Genomic DNA, 27,107 nt, shown 5'->3' with positions numbered 1-27,107 from the left:
GAAGTGAGGAAGAACTCACAAGACCTTTCTCAGTGGCCTAGTGGTAGAGTGTCCGCCCTGAGACTGGGAGATCAGGGGTTCGATTCCTGGTCGGAACACAATGCCTCCCTGCTTGACACTAAGCATTAAGGGGTTGGATTGGGGGGTTAAACCACCAAATGGTTCCTAAGCACGGCTGTGTCTGCAGGGGATGGGTCAAATGCGGAGAACAAATTTTGCACACACACCTGTGTGTGTGACAACTAATGGGACTTTAACTTTAACTTTACTTTTAGAAGACAGAGGAGCACTTGTTTGAGCTGGTGATTGGTTGCATAGCAAGTGCACGGAGGATGTGTTTGTTAAAAAAAATGGCGAGCAGGAGTCTCGGCCAACCTGTTATCTCTGGGAAAGGTGCTCGGCCTCCCGCTGTCTGAGGCTGAGCTGCTTCTAAAATCCTTCATTAGAACTACTGAAGTAGTCCTTCTCATGGTTGTCATGTAGCTGTTGGAACAGAGCGCAACATTGTTCCTTTACAAATGACAGTCACTGTCAGACAGGCAGTGTTAGCGAACACAGGGAAAAAAGGCTTCCTCCTTTTTAAAGCCACTGTCAATCTTATTTTCTCTTTCTTGTTCCACAGCTCCTCAGCATTCATTAAAATCATTTAGAGGTACATCAGATGCCTTTTGTAGAATGCATGTGTATTTGGCTTGTCATCTCTTGAAAGATGCCTTCATTATCGTGTTGTGCGTTACTTGTTTCGGGGACAATACATAGATCCACATGTAAATGCATACAAATGTATGTAAATGTCATCGGCTTGAAAACACTGCAAACAATATGTTGTGCTGCTTTTTCTTATTTGTCATATGTGGATTGTTTCAACAGAAAAAATACTTAAATTTGAAAAGGAATTGAATGTATGTGGAGGAACTGATGAACCTTCATGATGTCTGAGATTCAGAAGGTTGCATTCAGGCAAGGCAGCTTCGCTTGCAAAGCACATTTCACACACGGAAGCTATTCAATGTGCTTTCCGGGAGCAAGAACATAAAACATTCAAATCAACGTGACAACATAAAACAGCAAATTTTTAAATCAAATTGAAATACACAAATTAAATTAGATGTACAGAATAAGATAAAACGGCAAAGTTCAGGGGTAAGCAGTGCAGAAGGTGCAGCATAGGAGACAAGTTTGATGAATTGGAATGAAAAAGTTAGTAGAGTTGGAGCACATTTCAGGTCATAAGGAAGCTGATTCCATCATAGTAGCTAAAATCAGCTTCACCCTGTTTGGTTCTGATCCGAGGTTCTACCAGGATCTCAGAGCCCTGCTGGGCGTGTATACAGGAAGGAGATCCAACGCGTATTTTGGCCCCATGCCACTGAGTGATTTATAAACTAGTAGAAGCACTTTGAAATCAAATCTGTACTTTACTGGTTGTAAGTGTAAAGATTTAAGAACATTTTAATCAAATATGCATAGATGTTTGGTTAGAAGCACATCTCATTCACGTTTTGCTGGAGCTATCTGGTTAAAAGCTTCAGTAAATAAAAGCAGAGCTTTTATGAAAGCAGATGGGCTTTTATGTGAACACACACACACACACACACACACACACACACACACACACACACACACACACACACACACACACACACACACACACACACACACACACACACACACCTAGGGACAATTTAGGGTTGCCTGTCATGCATGTTTTTGGCCAATAGGAAGAAACCAGAAGACCCACTCGTGCATGGTGGGAACTCTGTGCAGGAAGGCTGCAGCTGGGATTCAAACCTGAGACCCAATTATCTAAGAAATAGTCGTATGTTTGATTTTGACCACCTTTTGACTCAATAATCCTTCTGTGCCATGTTGTCACATCATTTTTCAAATGAATATCAACATGAACTGAATGATGCAGCTGCAGGATGAGCTCTGTGCTGCACATCTACGTGTCTTCATGTCGCTGTGTCTCCAGTAGCTCATGTGGTTGTGTTGCACACTGAGGCTGCTTTGTATAATCTGCATTACGAACACAATGATTAGCATCCCCTAGATGCAGCTCAGAGGCACTGCAGTCTGCTCATTCTTAATTCAGCTCTGCTTCATGCCGTTATTCTTCTGGCTGTGCCAATTCAAAAACACACTTACCAAATAATGTCAATTGTTCTCCATAGAACAGTGCAGATATGCAGATTTTATGTGAGCTCTGCTGAAGTTGAAATTGCATGCCCGTGCTTGGTTTGAAATTAAATAATTCAAGTATATTAGTGGTGCTTTAAACTGTAGGCCATTCAGTGCAGCAGTGATTTGTTATTGCTTTTAAACCTGAGTAGTGTGAGAATCCAGGAGAGACGGAGCGTCGGAAATGTTTACATATTCACGTCACGTCCTTTGAGTGTTTGTCATCCCTCAAATTATAATTCCTTTTGTCTTTGAAGATAATAGGCCATAAATTGTCCTTGTTTGCGAGGCATCTCCCTGAAAGCTCGGTGTTTATGAGTTTTACCACAGCCAGAGTGCCAGAGCTGTGTCCTGCTAAGGTGAATAACCAGTCGTGCTGTTGTTCTCTGCAGCCTGTTCTGTTCTAAACATGATTTGTATTTTATACATAAAAGAGAAATATCCCATTTGTTGTTGTTTTTGTCTGTCTGTCTGAAAAATGTCATTTTTATTGCATGGTAATTACTTCAGATATAAAAGATGAAACTGAGCGCTGCCCTTCGTTGCTTTGGGCTCTGCAGATTAAAAACCTGGTTTGGGGAGGGGGTGTGTGTTAATATTGTTGGTATAGCACTGACAGAAAATGACTTGTAGCACTGACGGAGTTGAATCATCTCCATATTAATAGCCGACTTGCCAAAGGAATAGAGGTGAGGATTTTCTCCAGTGCAAGAAGCAGGACGGTGTTTGGAGGTCTCAGCTGTGTGAAGGTGGAAGGTTTTAGGGAGTCGGGTGTCATAAGATGTGATTTTCAGAAAGTGGACCGCATGTGATTGTAGTAGTTCCGTGTAATTGCAGGGCTGCAGTTTTAACATGATTGTGGCTTTTTTTGGGATACTGACAGTGAACGTATACATTTTTACCAGCATGAACAGAATGTGTGTGATTTTTAGAAGTGCTGTGACGTGACAGGAAGTGAAATGAAGAGATGGCGCTCAAGGGAGGATGAGCGCCTCATCTCATTCAGTTCGATGCAGCTTTTCCTTTTAAAACACCAACAATGTTTTTGTTCATGATTTTTCCTCATCTTTCTGTTTATTTTTATTTATATGATATAAAGTAACCGAGCTGCACAGTGGAACGGTAGCGCTGTTGTCTTGCAGCAAGAAGGTCCTGGGTTCCAATTCCTCTCTGCTAGGAGTTTGCATGTTCTCCCTGTGCACGTGTGGGTAATCTGGCTTCCTCCCACAGTCCAAAAACATGGCTGTCAGGTGGAATGGTCTCTCTAAATTGTCCGCAGGTGTGAGTGTGTGTGTGCACGCATAGTTGTGTGTTCTGCTTGTCTCTGTGTTGCCCTGAAATGGACTGGCATCCCGTCCAGGCCTCATTTGCCCAGACTGCTGGAGATAGACACCAGCCCCCCCGCGACCCTGCGAGGACAAGCGGGTACAGATAAAGGATGGATGGATATAAAGTAACAACTCAAATAAAGGGCAGCTGTGATTTTGTACTTATATATTTCTATGCATGACCTATTCTGGTTAATCCAGCCGGTGCTGTGTCAGTCAGTCTGTCTGGCAGCCATCTTTTCTTGTTTTTTTTTTCACCCTTGAAAGCTCGACAAGGCTGCAGGGATTGCTCCAGAGAGCGTCGCAGAGCACTGGAAGTCCTTTTGCAGCTTGAATAACAAATTCCTGCCGCGAAAGAGAGAGACGGGTTGCCAAAAGTCCAATTTACTTACGGGACTCGACGGCAGAAAAGCCTCTGGTTTACGGAAAAGGACATGAATTAATAATCACCTCATTGGCTTGTAGGTTTTTTTATCCTGTTGCTTTCTGCCTGTGCACTTTCAGGAAAAACCAGATACAAATTAAAACCGTATGCAGCTGTCTAAAAGAGTTGGGTGTAGATCAGGGCTGCCTCTCCTATAATCAGGAAAACAAATTAAAAGATTTTTTCTTGAAATAAATAAATTAGGAGAAATGTTTCAATGCAGACCAATGCACTGACCTTTAATGTTTAAACAGTAAAGATTGTCTAATTTTGTCAATTTTTTACAATTTCATTAAAAAATCTACAACCTTCATTTAAAACCTCTTTATCCTAATCAGGCTTTGATGTATTTTCTCACTTTAAAACCACTTTAGATTCAAATCTGGCATGTGACAAAAAAGTGAATGTAATTAATGGTTTGCATTTTTAACTATATCCCTGGAAATGATAAATCACACACTTTTATAATGTCCCTCTGGGCTTTGGTCATTCTGAGCCCCTCTTCACGTGTGAATCACATCTATTCCTGGACAACAGTGTCCAATCTGTCGTGTTACACTACAAAATAAAAGTTTAAAACCTAAACTTCCTGTAGAATCCCCTCCTGTTACCGAGAAATCGGATACAGTAGTTGAAGCTAGTCACGGTGCTGCTGACGGTGTTCTCAAGAGGATCTCAGTGCGTCTGATTTATGGCGTCCTAATTGGCCGTGACGAGATCGACTTTGCCACAGCGAGCCTATAGACACTCGTTCACACTTAAGCACACCTGAACGAGAAAGCAGGTACAGCTTTTTTTTTCAGCGGCCTCTCTGCGCTTTTGCATGAACAGCCACTTGTTGCACCTCTCATGGTGCTAATTGAGCGGCTGTGAAAGTATAATCGTTTTGCTTATTCTCTTAATCATGAAGCTGGGGGGATGCTTGATACTCACACTAATCCACGCTCACTTGTGCTCTTTCTTTGTGCTCTTTAGTGCAGGGAGTTGACCGACTTATCTTTACATTTTGCCTCCTTTTGCTACAAGATTAAAATGCTATTTCACCAATTTGTAATTTATTAGTTTTTACGTCTCAGTTTTTGTTCTGTTGGATGGAGAGACGGAGAGACATCATCCTGCCTTACCTTGTGGGTGTTGGTGTTAATTATAGTCAAGGAGGTGCTTATTGAAATAATGAGCTGCTGGGGAAGACAGGAAGAGGTCAGGTGCTGCAATTAACCACCAGCTTCTTAACTATTATACGTAACACAATCATGAAACGAGTCTGTAAGAGAGAACTGGTGCAGCTTCTTTAAATGGTGTATCGATGTGAATGAACAGAGGAGTCCTGGTGTTTTTCTGAAGAGACGAGAAAGAGTGGACAAAGGTGGAGTTGGAGGATGAATTGGTGAGGACAGTGCCATGACTGAGAGGTTAATGTCAGCGAATGGGAGGTTCCTTTTGTTTAACAATCCCTTTGTTTATTGGCGGATGTGTTTAATGGGATTGGCTGTGACTGGACCCTAATAGGGTCTCTGCGGCGGATCTCTGGGATATCTTGCAGCCTGCCCTGTCCAAAAGCCAGGTCTCCCACTGGGTAATCACCTCAACTGCCCCAGTCCTGATTGGAGCTGACGTTTTAATGTCTGGAGCTGGAGCGTGGTCAGCCCAGCTTAACCTGACCCCCCACCACACCGCCCCTCCCCCGTCACAGTGCCCTCTGTTCTCAATTTGCCCTCCCAGAACTGTACAAATCAGGCCACATTTAACTCTTTATGGGCTTGTTAGGGGGTTGTGAGGGAACTCCTTAAGTTTCACAGTGAACTCTTGCAACTGACACCGTGAAGCCGTTACATCCCCACCCCATTCACGGTCTGTGTGGGCTGATCCTCAACTTTTTGACTACAGTTTTGCCTCCCCAGCTCTCCAATAGATCTTTTTTCTTTATAAACCAGAGTGGTTCTAAAGCGAAAAAAGAGGCATGGTATTTTTTGTTTTTGTTTGCATCAGAATTATCCATTAATTTAGTCTGAGAGCCAGTGGGACACTGGCACCCACCTGACAGTGACTATAGTTTTTTTTACATTTCTGCATACTGAACACCAAAGCACAGTAGTATGTGAATCCACTTGGATGTGACTAATAGTCATCCTGACGCCGTCATTGTGCCCAGTGACGTGTTATTATGTCTTGAAATTCTGGGAGTTGAAAGAAGGCTTGTTGTCGAATGCAAAGCAGCGTTAGGGGGAGAGCTGGAATTTGTGCAGAGGTTCAGGAACAGGTTTTTTCGTTGTGCTGTTCTTTTTCTCGTCACAGACCATAGCAGAAACCACAATGCAGTGAAATAAACACAAATGAGACGTGAATTGTTTCTAAGCTTCAGGCTTCAAACATTTAAAGAAAATCTTCCATGACGCCACAGATCACTGGCCGAATCTAAAATTAAAATAAATCAGATAAGCAAAAGAAAACCAAACATTCAATAAAAATTTGCACCATGTATTTGTCTCTAAATGCCCCAGTTAGAATGTTTTTACGTTTGAAAATGTTTTGCATCAACTGACATTTGGTATATGACAGGTAAATGCATACAAACGGACAAGTGATCATGGAAACTATTTATATTACCTGTTGGAAAGTCTTTCGTCAGATAGAAGTTAAAGAGCAAGTCACCCATGACCAGATTCTTACTCAACTCCCACTTCCTGTTTGAAAAATGCAACAAATGCTGTTGTCTAGCAGACCGAGAGGGTGGAGCCACAAACAAATACACACACTCACAACATTGTGACATCATAATGTACCATCTAACATCATAATGTACCTCTTAGCCAATAGCGATGGCAGATTTAAATTTAAATGCATTGCAGGGTTTTTACCTGACGACGGTGCATCGCTGACAGTTTTAGGCAGAATATTTAAATTTTAACTAAAATGAACTAAAATGCCGAATTATTGAATACATTTGCAGTAGCGGTTTTAGGCACGGGCAGACAGGGCAGTTGCCCGGGGCGGCATTTTTTCATGACACAAAAGGGGCGCACAAGCGCGGAGTAAAAAAAAAAGGAAATCTGCGCCGCACCGAGGTTTTCTATTATCTGTCTTATGACAGTGTCTGGATTGGAAACAGCAAGTTGGCGCCCCCTGCAGTTGCAGGCGCTCCTGCTGACTGAGAACGTTCACGTGCTCCGTGTGTCTATGAAGAACAGGAAGGGGAGGGGTGCGGCGGGGGAATTCACCTCTGCGTCTTTCCCAAATGAAATGAGCGTGCAGGGGCTGAATCAACTGTATTAACATGGCTAAAGTCAATCACATCTTAACGTTCTTCCATATTTCATTCATAATATCATAAACACAGGCCTATCATTCTTTCAGGTTTCTCTGAATTGTGTGAAATGGCCGAATAAAAAAAGGAAAAACAAAACGATTTTGTGGTCACCCCCCATCAAGTTCAAATTGATTAGTCCTGACTAAAGGAAACTTGCTGAGTCAGGAGCCAAACAGAAGAGATGAACATAAAAAGGCTAAAACCACCAGGTGCCCCCATTCAGGGGAAAAAAAGAAAAAAGAGCAGAAAGATAAAGGTATGTAGCTCTCATGATGCATGTTTTCAATTTTTTGAACCAGTTAACTGGGATTTTAACGGTTAAATGCGGTCAACTAATTGCTAACAGAGCTAATAGGGCTGAAATATTTAAACGAATATTCAAATGGTTTGAAAAAAGTCCTCGAATCGTTTTTTACTGATTCAAACTAGGATTTGTTAAATGCTCACTGCAGCCCGTGGCCTGCCTGAACAACAACAAACACATGTTGATCATGTTCACATAATAATAAATAAAACAATTCTACAAGCAGAAGAAAACACCCCAGTCACCACTAACTATCCTGTTTATTTATTGCAGATGGCTGCACTGATTATTTTTTACATGATTTGTTCTGTAAAAGTTGGCATTTTTGGTAGTCTACAGTTTTATTTATGTCAGTTTAAATTACAATTTCAGAGGCAATTCTAAAATATTATGGATCATGATAAAGATCTATTGGAGATCTACCCCAACTTTTGGACTGCTCTGCCAGTCACTGTGGCTCAAGCTGAGAGGAGCTTTTCAAAACTTGATCAAGTCATACCTGAGGTCAACTATGTTTCAGGGGCGGCTCACTAACCTGGCTCTGATTAGTATCAATCACTCAGTAGGGGAGCAGATTTCATGTGATGACATTATTGATGACTTTGCATCAAGGTTAGGTTTTAATTTTAGTTTGTGTTTTCTGTTCTAAGTGCAATGCTGTAGTGATTATCTTTAGTTTGTTACGTGTGAAATATTTTTGCTATTTAGAATATTTATTATCTATTATGTTCATATATTCTTAATATTTAGTTATTGTTTGTTTTTGTATATTTGATTCTATATATTTTGATACAGTATATAATGAATAGTGCTTTACATTCTGACAACTTCATAGTAATTAATGTAAATATGTGCAACTTAGAAAAATGAATGTTCAATAGTCGTTCTAATAAAACATGCCTGTTTGTAGAAAACATGCGTGTGTTCATGCAGGTGGGGTGGTGTGGTGGTGGTGGTGGTGGTGGTGGGGGGGTGGGGGGGGGTTGGGGGGGGGCGCTCAAAGGGGGCCTCGCCCGGGGAGTAATTCGATGTAGAACCGCCACTGTACATTTGTCTACAGCACGATCAGACACTCATTTATATAGTTTATCAGCAAATAAAATGTTGATTTGGAGTGACTTGCTCTTTAAGTTACTCACGTGAACTGAAGATATGTGACCTAAATCTGCACCATGCAAATTACTATTTCCATTAGTAATTACTGTTTGCATTAGATGTCACGACTGATCAACACTGAATCGTCAGTTGGTGCTGAAACCATCAGTGGTGTAGGAGACTAAGTATAAAAAAAGTATTTTTTTTATATTCAGTAACATCACACTATTTTCACTGCACACTTCCAATCCAATGCACTTAAATCGCATTCAAGAAATACGTTCCAAAGCCCTTTATCCACAGTGTTTTTGATTGACTTGCTCCTGAGCTGCCAGGTTCTTAAATCATCTTGACGCTTCTGCTCTCCTCTCTCCGTCCTGTTCCCGTTCGTTTGTGTGAATGTGTTCAGCTTTGTCCTGCCACTTGGAACGAACCCAGACAGATTCACCTGTGCCCCCCAAAAGGTCCTCGTCTCAGTCTGAGACCTCTGAGAGTCCGCTTTCCTCCAAGCGTCCAAGGACAGCTGACAAGGGAGCAGTGGAGCAGGTGAGCATCACAAACCTCTGACTTACGTAAATATTGATGACTTGCAATGTTTCAAAACCACGTCTATTCTTTGAATTAAAGGCTTCTTGCTGAAGGTTATCTCATTCTAAATTACCCAGATCTAATTATAAGTCTTACAATTGCACATGAGCTCAGTATAAAATAAACCAATTTCAGCTTATTAGACGTCTTACTGACTTGTTTTATGTACATCTACTCGAAATGATCCCAGCATTTTCCTGGGTAGGACTTCCAATTGTCTATGAGGTGTGGAATCAACATGATATTTGACAGATAAGAGCACTTTGAAGTGAGTGCCAAGACTCGGTGGTGCTCACTTTTACGCGTGTCTGTGATCAGTGGGATCTGAACTCTTCTTTTCAGGCATGCTCACGTCACCTCTTTCCCCCTCCTAATCCCGTACTGTCCTCCACCCCTCTTCTCTTTCTCTGCCTGCCGCTGTCATCACTCAGATGTACCAGTGCCCCTACTGCAAGTTCACCAACACGGACCTGAACCGCCTCAGAATGCACGTGATGACACAACACTCTGTCCAGCCCATGCTACGCTGCCCGTTGTGCCAGGACACACTCAACAACAAGATCCACCTGCAGTTCCACCTCACACACCTCCACAGCGTTGCACCTGACTGTGTGGACAAGCTGATCGCTACAGTAAGTCCTGTGTTGTTGAGGGTTTTTCTAGGGGTGTCCGATGTTATTGGCCTACCGATGCCATTAAAATGTAAGATCAGAAATTTCAGTATCGGGTTTTACTCTTTTAATGATAACATTTAAGCACGATTCATATATTGCTCTTAGTCAAAACATGTGCTACAGTATCTGAGATAAGTGTCGTTTGTTTAGCAGAACTCATTTAACTTAGACTTAAATCGGCATCTTTAGCACAAATAATGTTTAAAGTTTAAGTAAGAATGATAGGAGTTATCTGATGTTAGTTACCTAAACATGTTTATGACTCTGCTTCTATTAGTATCAGTTTATATTGCTATCAGAAACGAAACATCAGACTATATTGACATATTGGTAAAAAAGTGTAAATCAAACAATCCTTTTATTTATTTATTTTTTACCGGTGTCGTTGTCTAAGCCTAAAGTTTGCTTTCTTTTGGTAGACTGGTACAGTGATTAAAGGTGTGGAACACTACATAAACATGTTTTAATTATTATTTCTAATTACAATCAGTCACTCTGAGTTTTTCAAGCAGGCTGAACATGAAAATGGTCTCCTAGACCTGTCTCCTGCATTAGCTTCTGATAGAAAATAGACATTGAAACTCTAGGATTTGAAAAGCCTGGCAGATCTACGTTACACTGTCACTTAACATTCATAGACTCACCCATCTTGACACATTAATGTCCAGGAAACATCATGCAACGTCCCGAGTAGTATTAGAAGCTAACCATTAGCACATGCCCTCTAGGCTTGTGTTATTTGTAGAGATAAAACATCCACGTTGCAAGTCAGCGGTCGAGTCGCGTTGCTGTTGTCCAATCTGAGGCAAAATGTCCAAATATCAGGAAGTAAGACTTGCCGTGTTCTGCCACTCTCTGCAGCAGCAGACGTGTCACAGCTCCACATCTTTACTGTTCTGTTACCTCTCAACCCAACTAGATGCAATGCTAATACAAAATAGTGACTATGAAATAAAATATTTCTACACTGTTCACCGGCGTTGCCCCGACTGGCCTACTGAAGCATGCACGCAGATTTCACTTTACAGACATGATTTGGCTTAACAATAAAAAAAAAAAAAATGAAACCGCAAACCAGCTAAATCTGAGGTAAAATACACCAATAAACAAACAACTGAACACCAACGTTTTCTATAAAACTACACATATGCCTTTGGATTCTACTTTTTTTCTTTCCTCCGATGAATTCTGCAGCTACACATTTTTCCATTAGAAGAGGTGAGAAAACAGCTTGTCAGAGCTCTGCTGTTTGGTAGCAAATCTACTTTACTATCAACACACTTTACAATCAACTGTACTGCAGCAGGTTTAGGTCAGATCAAGGACCAGTGCGAGGATCCAACACTGTCGAGAGGGATTCCTTCAGCCCACAGTTGTGAGAACAGTTTCTCTCAAACGTTCACTGTTCTAAATGACCAACATTTAGCTCATTGTTATGAAACACAAAATGCTGCTAATTGTTAAATAGCTGCAGGCGATCCCATTTGTTGTAGCTGGAAAAGAGACATTTTAAGATTCACATTTCTTTCTTTTGTTTCTCATTGTCTCATCTGCGTTCATCTTCAGCATGCCTTTGAACCTCGTTTCTAATTACAGTCATTTGCAGAGGTGAATTTCTAATGTTATTTTTTTTTTGTTCTGTCATGATGGGTAGGTTTCTCAGCTCCCAGTTCATTTATTACGTTGCAGACATTACTGTCATAGCTGTGTGTCGGTCAAAACAAAGCATTTATCTTCAGTGTTGACAACTGTGACAATATTTAATGAACAGTTACACAACTTTGTGAAAATCCACTGAGAAATAAAAAGATATGTTGTTATTTAGTAGAACTCAATACAAATGTAAACAACAGAGCAAAACTTTTGGAAAAGTGGCAATCTGCTGTAGCTATCTGAAAGTAAACAAACTAAACCTTTTAGTAAGTTGAGTCATCTGTAGCTATTGAGTTAGATTTATATCTGAATCACTGCACTGGTAAACCCTTTTCTTTTTTCTGACCAGGAAATAAAACTTTCCTTGCTTCCTTTAATACCCATCGAGGAGAAATAAAAATTTGCTCTCCCAATTTTCTTGTAAATCACTGAGCAAATCTTGGTTCTCCTCTGTTCTGTGAGGCTGAACAGCTTGCTGGACAGTCATCGTGTAAAGCATTGCTCTGCCTGCTGCCTAACCATCTCCATCCCCCATCTCAAAGTAAATGGCAAGCACATTAGTATAGATAGCAATAATTATTTCTTTTATAGAGGTAGTAATGTACTGAACCACTACAAGAGGAGATAGAACAGAGGTAATGTAACACACATTAAAGCCAGCACCTTTTTTACAGTTGGTGAAGGCAGATGGAATGGTGCTTTATCCATTTTCACGTGTCTACTGAGGATCCTAATTAATTCTGAAATAGGTGACTGTTATTTCTTGCCAAGTGTGCATAATGATGTGTTCACTCCTCCACCATTTGTCTTATTTATTCACTTGTTGTTTTTAAACTCACCTACTTTATGTTATCTTGCCATGTGTCCATCATTCTACATCTACCTCATAGATTGCATACTGTATGTGCAATGCAGAGCATACACACACACATGTATACATATATATATATATATATATATATATATATATATATACATAGCCCATCAAGTCTTCCCTTCTTTTTCTTCTTGCATGTCTCATCTTCTGTCTGAGTAAGATAGGGCTAATAAAAATAATTGTGCTTCATTAATTCTGAGTCTGGCCGGATGATAGCCGTTTGAACTATGTTTGCCAATTAGACAGTCAGAATTAAAAGTGACCTTGGTATACTCCAGGCTTTTCTCTAATGGCCTAATGAAGCAGTTGTCTAGAAGCAGTCCACTTTATACTGTAAATGTCTTCATTGTTTGTTTGTTTGTTGGAGTTTCCATGCATTTCACTAGGAACAGAAAAGTTACATAAACAAATAAAGAACTGACTTACTTTTTTAAATTTAAAACTGACATCAAATGGCCAAAAATGCTTTATAGTCTTAGCCATCCTGGTTTGCTTTTAACATTGTTTTTGCTTAAGACTGATTTTGGTTTACTTGGATACAAACCCTGTTTCTGTCACGGATTTTCATCTCCCCTAAACGGAAATATCTAACCATGATTAGAAACCAGGTTTGTTACAAGTGCAGTGTGTAAGAATAAAGTAAGATTTCTACAGTGAAATAATCTCAAAACAGTGTAATGTCTCAGTCATTTTGGAAGGAGGGCAACACTAAAACATTTCATTCTCAGCCGGCTGCGAGGGTTGTCAGTTTATCTCCTTTCAAAATAAAGAAAGGGGGAACGTAGCTACTGTTTATCATCAGTGAGTTTGTGAGGTTGCCATGTCTCCTGCCAGCTAACGCTGAAGTGCCAGTGCATGGTGGCGCAGTTGTTAGCACTGTTGCCTCGCAGCACGAAGGTTGCAGGTTCGAAACTCGGCTGTAGCCTTTCTGCGTGGAGTTGCGTGTTCTCCCCATGCATGTGTGGGTTTCCTCCAGGTACTCCGGTTTCCCCCACAGATCACAACATGCCCTATAGGTTACAAATTGTAAGTTGCTTTGGATAAAAGCGTCTGCCAAATAAATAAACATAAACATTTATAATTTGACTACAGCCAGCAAAAAGCTCCAGAGTTGTTTAAAGAACCAAAGCCATTAACAAGGGCATCCCAAAGGTGATTTCTTGTACCCCTAGGAAGCCATAGCATCTTTATTTTTCTCTAATATTGGGTAAAGAAGCCTTGAGGCTAACGTTGAGCTAACAGTGCTAACGGTGAATAAAACGCAAATAGTCAGCTATAAAAACATCTCAAGATACTTTTTCAATTCCCAACAACTATAACAGTGAACTGTGTGTGTGAAGTGAATAATGAGTCAAAAGTGGCGTTTTACTTCCTTTAATAAATCTGTCAGAGTATAACAGCAAACTAGCCAGATGGTAAAAATGACACTTCCTCTATGCCGGAAGCATATTACCGTAATGAGTGTAGTAAGAGCTCCCTACTGTAAAACACCCATGAGTGCTAGCACCAGCTATGATAATGTATTTATCTACTAGTCAACATACTGTGCATGACTCGTCTTTGCTTGTTATCTAAAATCTTCTGGTGCTGATCTATAACTGGCAACAGGCGTGAAACTAACAAAACGACAGTGAGAGTGACTGCAGTAACCACTTTTGACCACAGGATGTCATTTTAACTTATTCTTACACACTGCATTTTTCACTCTATAATTTCTTTTTTTTTCTTTGTGTTTCCAGGTGACGGCTACTGAGGTGCTACCAGCGAGTATGTTCATACCTGTGCCCAGTCCAGACAGAGAGTCCCAGAGCACCCCGCATGCTCCATCCAACTCGATTTCTGATGATATGAAAAAGCAAGCTGGTTAGTTGTAATTCCACATTAACACGCATAGTTTCTCCTATGTGGTCTAAATTAAATGTGTATCACATTTCCATGAGCTCTTTATTTCTGTCATTGCTCATTTATGATTTATTACATAAAATAAAATTGTAAATCTAAACAGAAAATCTTCGTGATACTTTGAAACCAGTCATCGTTTGAACACTTTTGCACATATATTTTGGGCTCAATAGCATTTCTTCTTGCTTATTTATTCACAGATGCATCAGAAGCTGATCCAGAAAAAGGGGTATCCCTTCCCACGGACATACCTGAAGCTCGCAAGTCGCCGTTGGAAGATCCGCAGTCAGAAAGAGAAGATTCTGCTGGGTTTCTGTGTTGGAAGAAAGGCTGCAATCAAGTGTTCAAATCCTCCAACTCCCTCCAAATGCACTTCAATGAAGTTCACAACAAAAGGCCCCAGCTGCCTGTTTCGGATCGCCACGTCTACAAATACAGATGTAACCAATGCAGCCTGGCCTTTAAAACTGTGGAGAAACTACAACTGCACTCCCAGTATCATGTGATCAGGGCAGCCACTATGTGCTGTCTTTGCCAGCGGAGCTTCAGAACACTGCAAGCTTTGAAAAAGCATCTAGAAACCAGCCACTTGGAGCTCAGTGAGGCTGATATACAACAACTTTATGGAGGATTGTTGATGAACGGTGACATTATGGCAATGGGCGAATTAACACTTGGTGAGGAGCATGGAAGTCTTGGAGAAGACGACAAAGAGGGAGACGACAGTGATCCAGAAGAGAAACAAAGTCCAACAGGCAGCGACTCCGGTTCCCTGCAGGAAGACTCTGGATCTGAACCTAAACGTGCTTTGCCATTCAGAAAAGGCCCCAACTTTACAATGGAGAAGTTTTTAGACCCCTCTCGTCCTTTCAAGTGCACAGTGTGCAAAGAGTCCTTTACACAGAAGAATATTCTTTTGGTTCATTATAACTCTGTCTCCCACTTGCACAAGGTAAAGAGGGCTCTCCAGGAGTCCACTACAGGTCAACCTGAGCCTACCAGCAGCCCCGATAATAAGCCATTCAAATGCAGCACTTGTAATGTGGCATACAGCCAGAGTTCTACTCTAGAAATTCACATGCGCTCTGTCCTACACCAGACCAAGGCCAGGGCAGCCAAACTTGAAGCAGCAGGAGGAATCACTGGCTCTTCAAGTTCTCATGGTTTAATTAGTGGAACAACCACTATGAGAACTTCAACATCTAGCCCAAGTCCAGCTGGTAATTCAACCACCAGCTCAACAAACCACAGTTCTTCTGGGTCTCAGGCACCTCAGAATATTCATGGCGGAAACCACACTAGCCAAGCTCACACCATTGAAAGTTTGGGGAATTCTTCCGCAAGCTCCCGTTCATCACCATCTGAAAACCACGAAGTAAAAAAATCCAAATATACAGACATGCTCTCTGTTAGGGGTCAGCAACAGCAGCAGCTTCAGCAACAACAGCAACTGGCTCAGGCTCAAGCTCAGGCTCAAGCCCAGCTGCAGCAAGAGCTTCAGCAGCAAGCTGCTCTTTTACAATCACAGCTGTTCAATCCAGCACTTCTGCAGCACTTCCCTATGACAACTGATGCACTTCTACCCCTGCAACAGCAGCAGTTGCTGTTCCCTTTTTACATCCCTGGTGCAGAATTTCAACTGAACCCAGAAATCAACATAAGCAGTTCAGTCCTGGGCCTGACAGGAACGTCCGCCACTTCTTTGACTGAAGATCTGAAAAACTCAGCTCAGCAGGTCCAGCAAAGTTGCTTGCAGCAGCAGCTGATGCACCACCACCTTCAGCAGCAACAACAGCAGCAACAACAGTCTCACTCGCAGGTCCAAAGCCAGATGGCCCTGCTGCAGCAAAGTGCATCTCTCCTGCAGCAGGTCGAAAAAAAGCAAAAGGTTTCTCAAAATGAAAAGGAAAGAGATACGCAAAAAGAGAAGGATGTACCTGAAAAAAATGACTACATGAACAAAGATTCTACAGATTCCAAACCAAAAGAAAAGAAGGACATCCAGCAAATCGCATTAAATATTAACCAAGACCCTAGCTTTCCTCCTCCAAGGATTGCTTCTGATGCTCGAGGAAATGCTACCAAAGCTTTGCTGGAAAACTTTGGATTTGAATTAGTTATTCAGTACAATGAAAATAAACAGAAAGTTCAGAAAAAGACGAGTGGAACTGCAGGATCAAGCGGTCCAGGTGGAATAATAAGAGTGGTGGACCCCACTGAGGGATTAGAGAAACTAGAATGTGAAGCTTGTGGCAAGCTATTTTCAAACATACTGATCCTAAAGAGTCACCAGGAGCATATCCACCAGGTTTTTTTCCCATTTAGGTCCCTTGAGAGATTTGCCAAGGAATACAGAGAGAATTATGATAAACTCTATCCACTTAGACCTCCTACGCCAGAGGCTGCCCCGGCTCCCCCACCTCCACCTCCTCCACCACCCCCACCTCCTGCACCCCAAAGAGCTCCCACACCAAATATTCCAGTCTCTGCTGCTTCACTTACGCCTCCAACTGTACCTCCCCCACAGCCACCAGTCACAATGACACAAATACCCATGCCAATGGATTTACCCCTTTTCTCACCACTGATGATGCAGCCCATGTCTCTGCAGTCCTTGCCCACTCAGTTGCCATCCCAGTTGTCATCTGTGGAGCCAAGCCTAGCATCAGACTTGGCCCAGCTGTACCAACAACAGCTCACACCAGCCATGCTACAGCAACAACAGAACAAGAGGCCACGGACACGTATTACCGATGACCAGCTCCGGGTCCTGCGACAGTACTTTGATATAAACAACTCACCAAATGAGGAGCAGATAAAAGAGATGGCGGACAAGTCTGGGCTGCCACAAAAAGTGATAAAGCACTGGTTCAGAAACACCCTCTTCAAAGAACGCCAGCGCAATAAGGACTCACCATACAACTTTAACAATCCTCCAACAACAACTCTAGAGGATACAAAAGTTGATTCCAAACCTCCTTCTCCTGAACCTCAGAAAAATGAACTCTACGGAAGTAAGAGATCATCCAGGACGAGGTTTACAGACTACCAGTTGAGAGTCCTGCAGGACTTCTTTGATGCAAATGCTTATCCGAAGGATGATGAATTTGAACAGCTTTCCAACCTTTTAAGCCTCCCTACTCGCGTCATTGTTGTGTGGTTCCAGAATGCTCGGCAAAAGGCAAGAAAGAATTATGAAAACCAAGGGGAGGGTGCGAAGGAGGGTGAGAGACGAGAACTTTCAAATGATCGATATATCCGCACGTCAAACTTGAACTACCAGTGCAAAAAATGCAGTCTGGTGTTCCAGCGAATATTTGATTTGATAAAACACCAAAAGAAGTTGTGTTACAAAGATGAAGATGAGGAAGGACAGTATGACAGTCAAAATGAGGATTCATTGGATTTCTCCCATGATAGTTATACCCCCTCTGGGTCTTCCTGTCACACACCAATGCCCTCCTCTTCAAGTCTTTGCCCTCTTCCTCCTTCAACTTCAGCATTTGCACATGTCCCATCTAACGAAAAAGAGGAAGCATCACCAGCAGCCACCTCTAACCTCTATGACGAGAAGCCCAAGCAGTTACCGGAATTGTCTACAGATCTACGAGAAAGTCAAACTTCTATTAAGCAGGAAGCTGTGCACCAAACCCATTCTGAGCCACAGCACCAAAGATCTCAGAGAGAAGACAAGATGCAAAATATTTCCAAACCAAGCAAGCATTCATCTCCTTCCTTCTCTCAGCAACAGCAGCTGTGTGCTCCCTCAGCCTGTCAGACAACTCAAGCATCATCACAAAGCTCCCACATGGGTCTCAATCCGCATCTGTCCTCTGCCACACAACTGGCACAGCAGATGATCCCATACCAGTGTGAGCAGTGCAAGATTGGCTTCCCCTCCTTTGAGCACTGGCAGGAACACCAGCAGCTACACTTCCTCTCTGTGCAAAACCAGTTCATCCATCCTCAATTTCTTGACCGTCCAATCGACATGCCTTTCATGCTGTTTGATCCCAGCAATCCTCTCCTGGCAAGCCAGCTCCTCTCTGGCGCAATGCCTCAGATTCCAAGCACCTCTGCCACTTCTCCGTCCACCCCGACCTCCACCATGAATTCCCTAAAAAGAAAGCTTGAGGAAAAAGCCAATATTAGCCCAGGAGAAAATGACAGCGCAAACAGCGGAGAGGAACCTCAGAGAGACAAGCGGCTCAGAACCACCATCACACCTGAACAGCTTGAAATTCTTTATCAGAAGTACTTATTAGATTCAAATCCCACACGGAAAATGCTTGACCACATCGCTCATGAGGTGGGATTGAAAAAGAGAGTAGTGCAAGTGTGGTTCCAGAACACAAGAGCGAGAGAGAGAAAAGGCCAGTTTCGAGCTGTGGGACCTGCCCAGGCACACCGCAGGTGTCCTTTTTGTCGAGCTCTTTTCAAAGCAAAAACTGCCCTTGAGGCACACATTAGATCTCGTCACTGGCATGAAGCCAAACGTGCTGGATACAATTTAACTCTCACTGGCATGTTACCTGAGCAGGACAGCATGCAAATTAAAATGGATGCTTTAGACACAGCAAGCTATTCTCAAGTAGCTCCTACTGCAAACAGTGACGGTCAAAGTTCCTCCTTGTCTCCGGTGAACAAAGGAATGGATTTGTCTCCCAGGGGTCTGCTGAGCCCTTCATCCATCAAAGTTGAAGGGATTGAAGATTTCGAGGGTGCAACAATGTCCTCTGTAAACCTAAGCTTTGATCATAACAAATTGGATAATGACGACTGCTCTTCGGTGAATACGGCCATCACAGACACAACTACAGGTGATGAAGCCAATGCTGATAATGACAGTGCTGATGCAAAGAACAGTCAACATAGTGGTGATTACCTATCCAAGTCTGGAAGCACAGCTGCTATGCTTGAAAACGATGACCAGATGTCTTCGGGGCTGGTAAGCCCTGCAACAAGCTATTACGCTAAAGACTTTGAAAATGAAAATATGATTGACCACAGCGAGACGTCCAGCCTGGCAGACCCCTGCTCACCTAGCCCTGGAGCTTCAGGTTCCAGGAGCATCGACAGTGGAGACAGGCCTGGCCAAAAGCGTTTCCGAACACAGATGACCAACCTCCAGCTGAAAGTGTTGAAATCTTGCTTTAATGACTACAGGACACCCACTATGCTGGAATGTGAGGTACTAGGGAATGACATTGGACTTCCAAAGAGAGTGGTTCAAGTGTGGTTTCAAAACGCCAGAGCCAAAGAGAAAAAGGCTAAACTCAACATGGCTAAACACTTTGGAATAAATCAGACATCCTATGAGGGGCCGAAGACTGAATGCACATTGTGTGGCGTCAAGTACAGTGCTCGCCTTTCTGTCCGTGATCATATATTCTCCCAGCAACACATATCTAAAGTAAAAGATACCATTGGCAGCCAGATCGATAAAGAAAAAGAGTACTTTGACCCAGCAACTGTTCGCCAACTCATGGCTCAACAAGAGATGGACCGCATTAAGAAGGCCAACGAAGTTTTAGGCCTGGCACAGCAACAAGCCATGCAGCAACAGGGAATGTTTGACAACCCTGCGATGCAGGCTCTGAATCTCCAGTCAGCTTATTCAAACCTGCAAGGCATCCCACCTGTCCTTTTGCCGGGGGTTGGTAGCCCCTCTCTTTCCAGCTTTAACTCATCTAATTCAGGTATGTCATTTGTTGGCTTTTATTTGCAGAGGTAGTTCAGAAATTAAAGTTGAAATTTTTGATCATTTGTCTCTTTATTTTGTCGATTTTGTGATCAAATTTTCTTTTGTTGATATAAAATCTTTACAAAATACAAATGCACAAATGTCAAAAATATCTAATCGGTCTTTTCTTTTTTCTTTGGAAACTTTTCAGCTTTAACTCCTCCAAAACATTCAAACCTCCTGAACATGCCTGGTGCCAATGTTCCCTCTCCAAGCCTACCCACGTCTGGATTGCCTAACAAGACTCCCTCCTCATCATCCCTTGCTGCATCCAGCCCTGCCCAGACCAACACATCTGTTTCACATGCAAGTCCTACGCCCACTTCCAACTCCACTTCCTTGTCTAAGCATTCTGGTTTGCGACCTGAACCTCCCAAAGAACGTGATGGTGAGAAAGTAAGAGTGGAGAAGGAGAAGGAAAAGGAGAAGGTTAAGGAAAAGACGGAGAAGCCCTCAACCCCATCTTCAACTGGAAGCACCCCTGCTCCCTCCACCTCTGCTGCCAGTGCCAAGAAGGAAAAACCTGACACAGCTGTTCCTGCTACTTCTATGCCCACACCTGGGATGGAGTATGTGGTGGACCCTGCCCAGCTTCAAGCTCTGCAGGCTGCTTTGGCATCAGACCCCACAGCTCTTCTTACAAACCAGTTCCTACCATACTTCATGCCTGGCTTTTCCCCCTATTACACTCCACAGATTCCCGGGGCTCTTCAAGGAGGCTACCTTCAACCAATGTATGGAATGGAAAGCCTCTTCCCCTACAACCCAGCTTTGTCACAAGCGCTTATGGGCCTGTCCCCAGGGTCCTTACTGCAGCATTACCAGCAATATCAGCAGAGCTTGCAGGAGGCACTACAGCAGCAGCAGAGGCAGCTTCAGCAGATCCAGCAACCTAAGGTGAGCCAAACTCCAGTTCCCTCTCAAAATGTGGGGGATCGCAAAGATTCTGCCAAAGATTCAGTTAAAAGTGAGGAGCAAAAAGGCAAACCCCACCATGAACCCACCACCCCCTCCTCCTCCTCCACCTCCTCTCATAACAAAGTGCCCTGTGAGCAGAATGAGATGGATGGCAAAGCTGTGAACCGCCCTCTTGATCAATGCATAGTACCCAGAGTGCAGAGTAAACTGGCATGTCGCAAGTGTCAAGCTGTATTCAACAAGGAGGAAGCAGCTATTTCCCACCTTAAATCAAACTGTTTTTTTGGTCAATCTGTGGCAAACTTGCATGAGATGCTGCTGCGTGTCCCCAGCGGCACCACTGCGGGAGCTGGAAGTCTCTATGACTGCTTGGCTTGTGACACTATGTTGGATGGGGAGAAGGCACTCAGTCAACACCTGGAATCGGCATTGCACAAACACAGAACAATCAAGCGATCAGTCAAAAATGCCAAAGAGCACGCTACTAGTTTATTACCTCACTCTTCAGCCTGCTTCCCCAATCCTAACACCACATCTACCTCGCAGTCTGCCACTCATCCCATCAGCAGCCCCACTCCCCTGGCAACAACATCAGCCACCATGCCATCCTCTGCTGTTTCCTCATCCCTGTGCTCCTCCTCTAAGGCCCCACTCATCACCACAGCTGCCAGCAAACCCTGGCCCCAGGCCCCTTTCTCAAGAGCTTTAGCTGGGAAATCCAACGCTAGTCCCCCCTCCTCTTTTCCTCCAGTGTCCTCACCTTCAACGGTTACCTCAAGTTCATTGAGCACCTCAGGAGTTCAGACCTCGATACCAACAGACGTCTTTACCGACGAGTCTGACTCTGACAACAGTCAGAAGTCAGCAGACAGGCAGGGCAGGACGGCAGAGGAGCCGCAGCAGCCTGCCTTTGTCAAAGACACTAATAGTTGTAGTAACCTGGCTAGCGTAGGAACAGACTCCCTCAGATTGTAAGAGAGCTTTCAGTGATGGACAATATTTAAAAAAAAAAGACTAAGAAAATGACAAAAAAAATACAAATAAAAAAATACATAAAAAGAAGCAATGTTAAAAAATACATTTAAAGTATACAAACCAATTTCAGAAAAAGATGTGTAAAAACTAACTGCAATTCCAAAGCTTGTAACCAAAAAATTTAATGTTAGTGGATTGTTTTCCCATATCAACATGCTGGTTTTCCCTCGTTCTTTTTATTTTTCATTTGTAGTTTTGTTTAACTCTACAAAATACATGCATACTAGTCAGAAGACAGAAAGATTACTGTGCGTATGTTTTGGGTAATGGTGGAGGAATGTTGTACTTTATGGCAACGGACTGCCCCAACCCCATCTTCAACTGGAAGCACCCCTGCTCCCTCCACCTCTGCTGCCAGATGTCCCAAAAACTCTTCAAGGAATGCAAGTTAACAAGCTAATAATTTCTACATAAGAGCACAGTCACAAAAAGCCAGTATGTAATGTATGGGAGAATAGTCTCAGTTTATTTTTTTCTTTTGCTATTTAAGCATTCAGATACCAATGGCTTTCAAAAGTAAAAGAATAATGTAATGTCTATTTTATTCTCAGGTCAACAGCTCAGACTCTTTTTTTCTGTTACAGAAGCCCATATTTTACACCTTTTTTAATCTTGATTCAACAACAAACGAAAGTTGAATTAAATTTTAACAAAACATTGCTACTGGGCATTTAAAAGGGCAAACAATTTGCTAATCTTATTATCAAAAATGGTTTAAAATGGGGGAATTCAATTCCATTCTATCCAGACAGGATCATTGCATACATAACAATGGGCAATTAAAAAAAAGATTTTTGATATGAAAAAAAATCTTCTGTATTTATGATTAATATGAGCATTTTTGGTGTTACGTAGATTGTTGCATTGGAAATGAATTTAAACAGTACGGTAGGTTGAAAAAGACTTTGTGTACATTTAACTTTTGTATTGTCCAATTTTCTGACACTTCATTCAATGTTGACTTGGTCATTCCGATAGTCTTGATAAAAGACGTGTAATTTATCTAAACATTATTCCGTCTTACGTTCAACCTCTTGAGAAACATCACCCAAATCCCCCTCTTGACAAGGCAGGATCCTCTTTTAAAAGTATTTAAATTTTAAGATTTGGTTGGTTTAGTTCAAACCAAAACTAAAAGATCCTGGGAGAAAAATGAGAGTTTATTTTTTATTTAATTCTTGTGTTACATTTGTGCACTTATCACTGTCTGACTTCTATTTGTCACTTCCTGTTCCTCCGTCTGCACTTATTTTCTCCTCTCTCCTGCTTTTGTAGATCTTTTAACTACAAAGCAGGTCTTTTGTTCTTCATGTAGAGTGGCTACAGTCTTTATCTTCATTTTGACATTTTTTGTTGTCATAAATGAAAATGAAAAAAGAATACTACCAATAATTCTTACGCTTTAAGACTAAAAGAAAATCCAAAGACTAAACACTTTCACCATTGGTGCATAAAGATGAGAAAAGAGGCTTCTTTATACTTGATAATTAGTTTTTTTTTTTTTTTTTTTTTTTTAGAATGAACACAAAGTTTTAAAAGATAAAGGAGTACGTATCAGAGTTGCCGTTTTTGCTTCTCTGCGAGCAGACTGGAAGCTTTTTTACGTAAAAATCAAAAACCAAAAAGGGCCCGTGTCCTTGCATTGTGGAGTAGCACCGTTACAGAGCCATTGCAGTTTGTAAGATAGAGGTTATTAATCTTTCTTTGACTTTAGTCACATTTAAATATCCTTTTTTTTTTTTTAAGAAAATGTATGAGGTCTGATCTTCGAGGACATACGTTTTGCTGCTAATGTAGATTTTTTTGGGGGGAAAAAAAGACAAAAAGAATACCTAGATGCATGCTCATTTTGCTTTTGGCTAAGCTTTAACTAAAACAAACAATAAACCAATTTCTTGCCTCTCTGCAACACCTTTTTTTCTTCTTGTTGCAAAAACGGAACTTTGAAGACTGTGAATATATGTTCCAAAGGACATTTTGCCGAATTTTATTTTATTTTTTTTATTTCTTAACAGACCAATGTTTAAAGCCAATGATCTATAATGTTTGTAAAAAACAGTGCATTCCAAATATTACTATGGCTTTTTTTAAGCAAGGACTGATCCTGTATCATTTAAATGCTTTCAATTTTCACAATCTATTTTTTCCTCATTTTTAAAATGACTGTAAACTGTTGTGTACATTTTTTTGCATCATTGGTCGCTGAAGTAAGTGACCCCTTTATGTTATTTTGTGCTGGCATGGAACTTTGCTGAAAACCCCTCCATCCAATCAAGGTTGTTGCTTACTTGATAAGCAAGTAACGGTGGTTACCAAAAAATGTAAATAATACATCTGGTACTGATGCGTCTCGTAGACATTTTTTTTACATTCATGCCAGTCAAACTACTACTAGTCTCAGAGAGAACCGATGGCTTTTAGCTGAGGTGTTGTTGCCCCCGTAACTGAGAGGTCCATCACGTTTGTGCAGGGTGCCACTTCCACACATAGATATAGGTTTTTAAGAGACATCTTTATTCCAAAGCATTATTATTTCTGGAAAATAGTCAGTTTTTTGAAGATGTCTCATCTTGTCAAACATTTCGGATGCTTTCATATCCAAAGAGGTCATCCACTTCATGTTGCTACAATGGAAATGGATGTGCATAGGTGCCCCCACCTTCTCACTGACAATGTGAGGAACTAAACTTAATGGGTTTCAAACCCAAATTGATTTAAAATGTGTGAAAATAACAAAAATATCTACTTTTTGGCTACAATAGTACATACACTATAATTGCCCTAATAAGATACAAGGCACAGTCTCAGAAATGTTTAAAGTGCTTCTTCTAGCAGATAACGTGATGCGGAGTACCACAGGTTGCTCTTCAAAGACATCAGTAGTTCAATAACTGTTCCACGTGTACCTTAATGATTTGAAAAATTCTTAAGTTGTACAGAGTTATTTCTCAAACACAATGTTTTCATATTTTATTTTTTACATAATGTTGAACATGTACTGTAAATTAATTTAAAATAGTTTGTGTTTAAGTTCTGTATTTGGCTTTTTCATCATAAATTAACACTAGTTTTAATTTGAATTGCTAAAATCAAGGAAAAAAATAATGACCTGGCCACTTTACAGTGTGAGGATGTTCTTTCTATTCATTGTCTCAATGATATTGATTTTTCTCTGATTTCCAAAGTGTAATCATTCTTGGCTCTTTTGTGGTCAACAGAGTTGATGTCTCCTCATTAGATGAAGCCAGTATGGACTATGTATTGGTTTGTGTGTATGTATGTGTGTGTGTGTGTGTGTGCATGTTTCATAAGAGCCAGCATCAATTCATTTTTCTATTGTTTGCCTTTTGTTTTTGTTACATGTTACACACCAAATAAACAGAACCACAAGGTTAGATCATGCATAAATTGAATTTAGAAAATCTTAAAGACGAGAACTAAAAAGGGGTGAGGATACCGAAGCACTGAGCAGTTTTTAATGTGGCCAAAGCTTTAATGCAGTTCAAACAAAAGGAACATTTTGACCCCAGACACGTGTGTGTTTTTTGTGGACGCTTTAATCCACTCGTCGTCATTGGGATACTTGATTTTAACGGACATTTCCAACAGAAAGGCAAGCTATTGTCATAGAGGTCATCTTTTGCCCACTGTGAAAAACAAACACGTACCTGTATACATATATAGATATATTTAAAACAAGGCGTCATCGTTTCTTTTTCTTTGGTGAGATGAAAGAATGGAAATAACTACAACAGACTCTGGGAAGCTTTGGACACCTCGTTGAGAGGATGTGAGAGGCTGCGGGCACACCAAAACTGGGCACGGGAGCCGAAAGCAGGCTCGAAACAGCTTTAAAAACCACCTCCTCATTTGATTACTGACAGCTCTGTAACGGGAATGGACTCTGGAACCAACGGACATGTGTGACACACAGAGGGAAGTCGTTAGATGAAACTGAACTTAAGTGGCTCCAGCTGCCTCTTTCCCCCTTTCTGTCCGTCCTTTTCTTTCTCTAGCTCTGCCTCTGCTCTTTGATGGACATGTTTGAAACTTCAGGACAGGATGGACAGAGATGCTTGCTTCATTTCTTCCTCTCCTTGTTGCTACCCGTTTCATTTCCTCGTGCTTGTCTCTGCTGGACAAGCAAAGCTTTCCAGTCAGACGTTGACTCACCCCTCTCTGTGTTGGGTACATTATATAAATAAGGAAATTAATAACATAGAGAGGGGGTGGGTTCTCAGAGCTGTCATTCTTAAAGAGGCAGTCACACTAAAAAAAGCGTTTTAACCAAAATTACCAACCAAACTAACAACCAAACAACCACTTGCTCCAGCTTCTACGATGAACTGTTACTTGGAGCACTCTGTTCCTTTTGTGACTTCTGGTGCCACAACGTTTTTTATGCGTTTTGTTTAGATTTTTGTTTGTTTTTCTTTCCTTGAATTACTCCTCCTTTGAGCCTCCTAAGCATGGCTCTGTGGCTCCAGGAAGCCCATCTGAGGGTAGAAAAAAACAGCCTTGCAATGTACAAAAAAAGAGCAAGTTAAACCAAAAATGTTGTTCTTGATGTCTTTTCTATACTGTAGTCTTGTTAGTTTTATTTTGTTTTCCCTTTCTTTTTTTGTTACTGTAATTATATGAAGATTTCCAAACTGTACCAAATGACATGGAGACTAACATACACACAACCACATGGAACTTCAGACTTTTAAAGAAACTTTTGTCACAAAAACCTTGTTGTCCTAGTTAAGTTGATTGTAGATGGTAATTGAATATACTCCTTTGAAAAGATTTCATCAAGTATGTTTCTTGCTCATTGTGATACATTAAAAAAGTATGAGCATAACTTGCACCGGTGTGGACTCATTCTTTTTTTCCTGAGTGTTGTACGTAAGTGGACTAATATCTGGCAATTTATGTAACACAGATTTATTATTGCAGTTTTTATTTTTAAGTTTCGGGTTGACACATCATTTTTCACATCTTGGGTGTTATACAAGTAGCTTTAAAATAAATAATGCCTTAGTTTCTTATTTGTGTATATCTCAGATAAATATCTCAGATAGTTTTATTTGTGC

General features: G+C 41.5%; 1 protein-coding gene across 5 annotated transcripts in view; it reads left to right on the top strand.

The window, feature by feature from the left end:
• Positions 1–26,875, top strand: part of zfhx3b (zinc finger homeobox 3b) — a 250,778-nt gene extending 223,903 nt beyond the window's left edge. For all 5 annotated transcript variants that reach the window (XM_070554993.1, XM_070554992.1, XM_070554995.1 and 2 more), the window contains 5 exons: positions 9,049–9,185; positions 9,659–9,859; positions 14,171–14,294; positions 14,534–20,032; positions 20,228–26,875. In XM_070554993.1, the coding sequence (XP_070411094.1) occupies positions 9,049–9,185; positions 9,659–9,859; positions 14,171–14,294; positions 14,534–20,032; positions 20,228–21,969 (7,703 nt within the window). In that variant the 3' untranslated portion in view covers positions 21,970–26,875. The remainder of the gene's footprint in view (positions 1–9,048; positions 9,186–9,658; positions 9,860–14,170; positions 14,295–14,533; positions 20,033–20,227) is intronic.
• Positions 26,876–27,107: the final 232 nt, after the last annotated feature.

The sequence above is a fragment of the Nothobranchius furzeri genome, chromosome 9 (genome assembly GCF_043380555.1).
Source record: "Nothobranchius furzeri strain GRZ-AD chromosome 9, NfurGRZ-RIMD1, whole genome shotgun sequence".
NCBI classification, from domain to species: domain Eukaryota; kingdom Metazoa; phylum Chordata; class Actinopteri; order Cyprinodontiformes; family Nothobranchiidae; genus Nothobranchius; species Nothobranchius furzeri.
The sequence above is the reverse complement of the archived record's forward strand: the minus strand, read 5'-3'. Positions and strand labels throughout refer to the sequence as shown.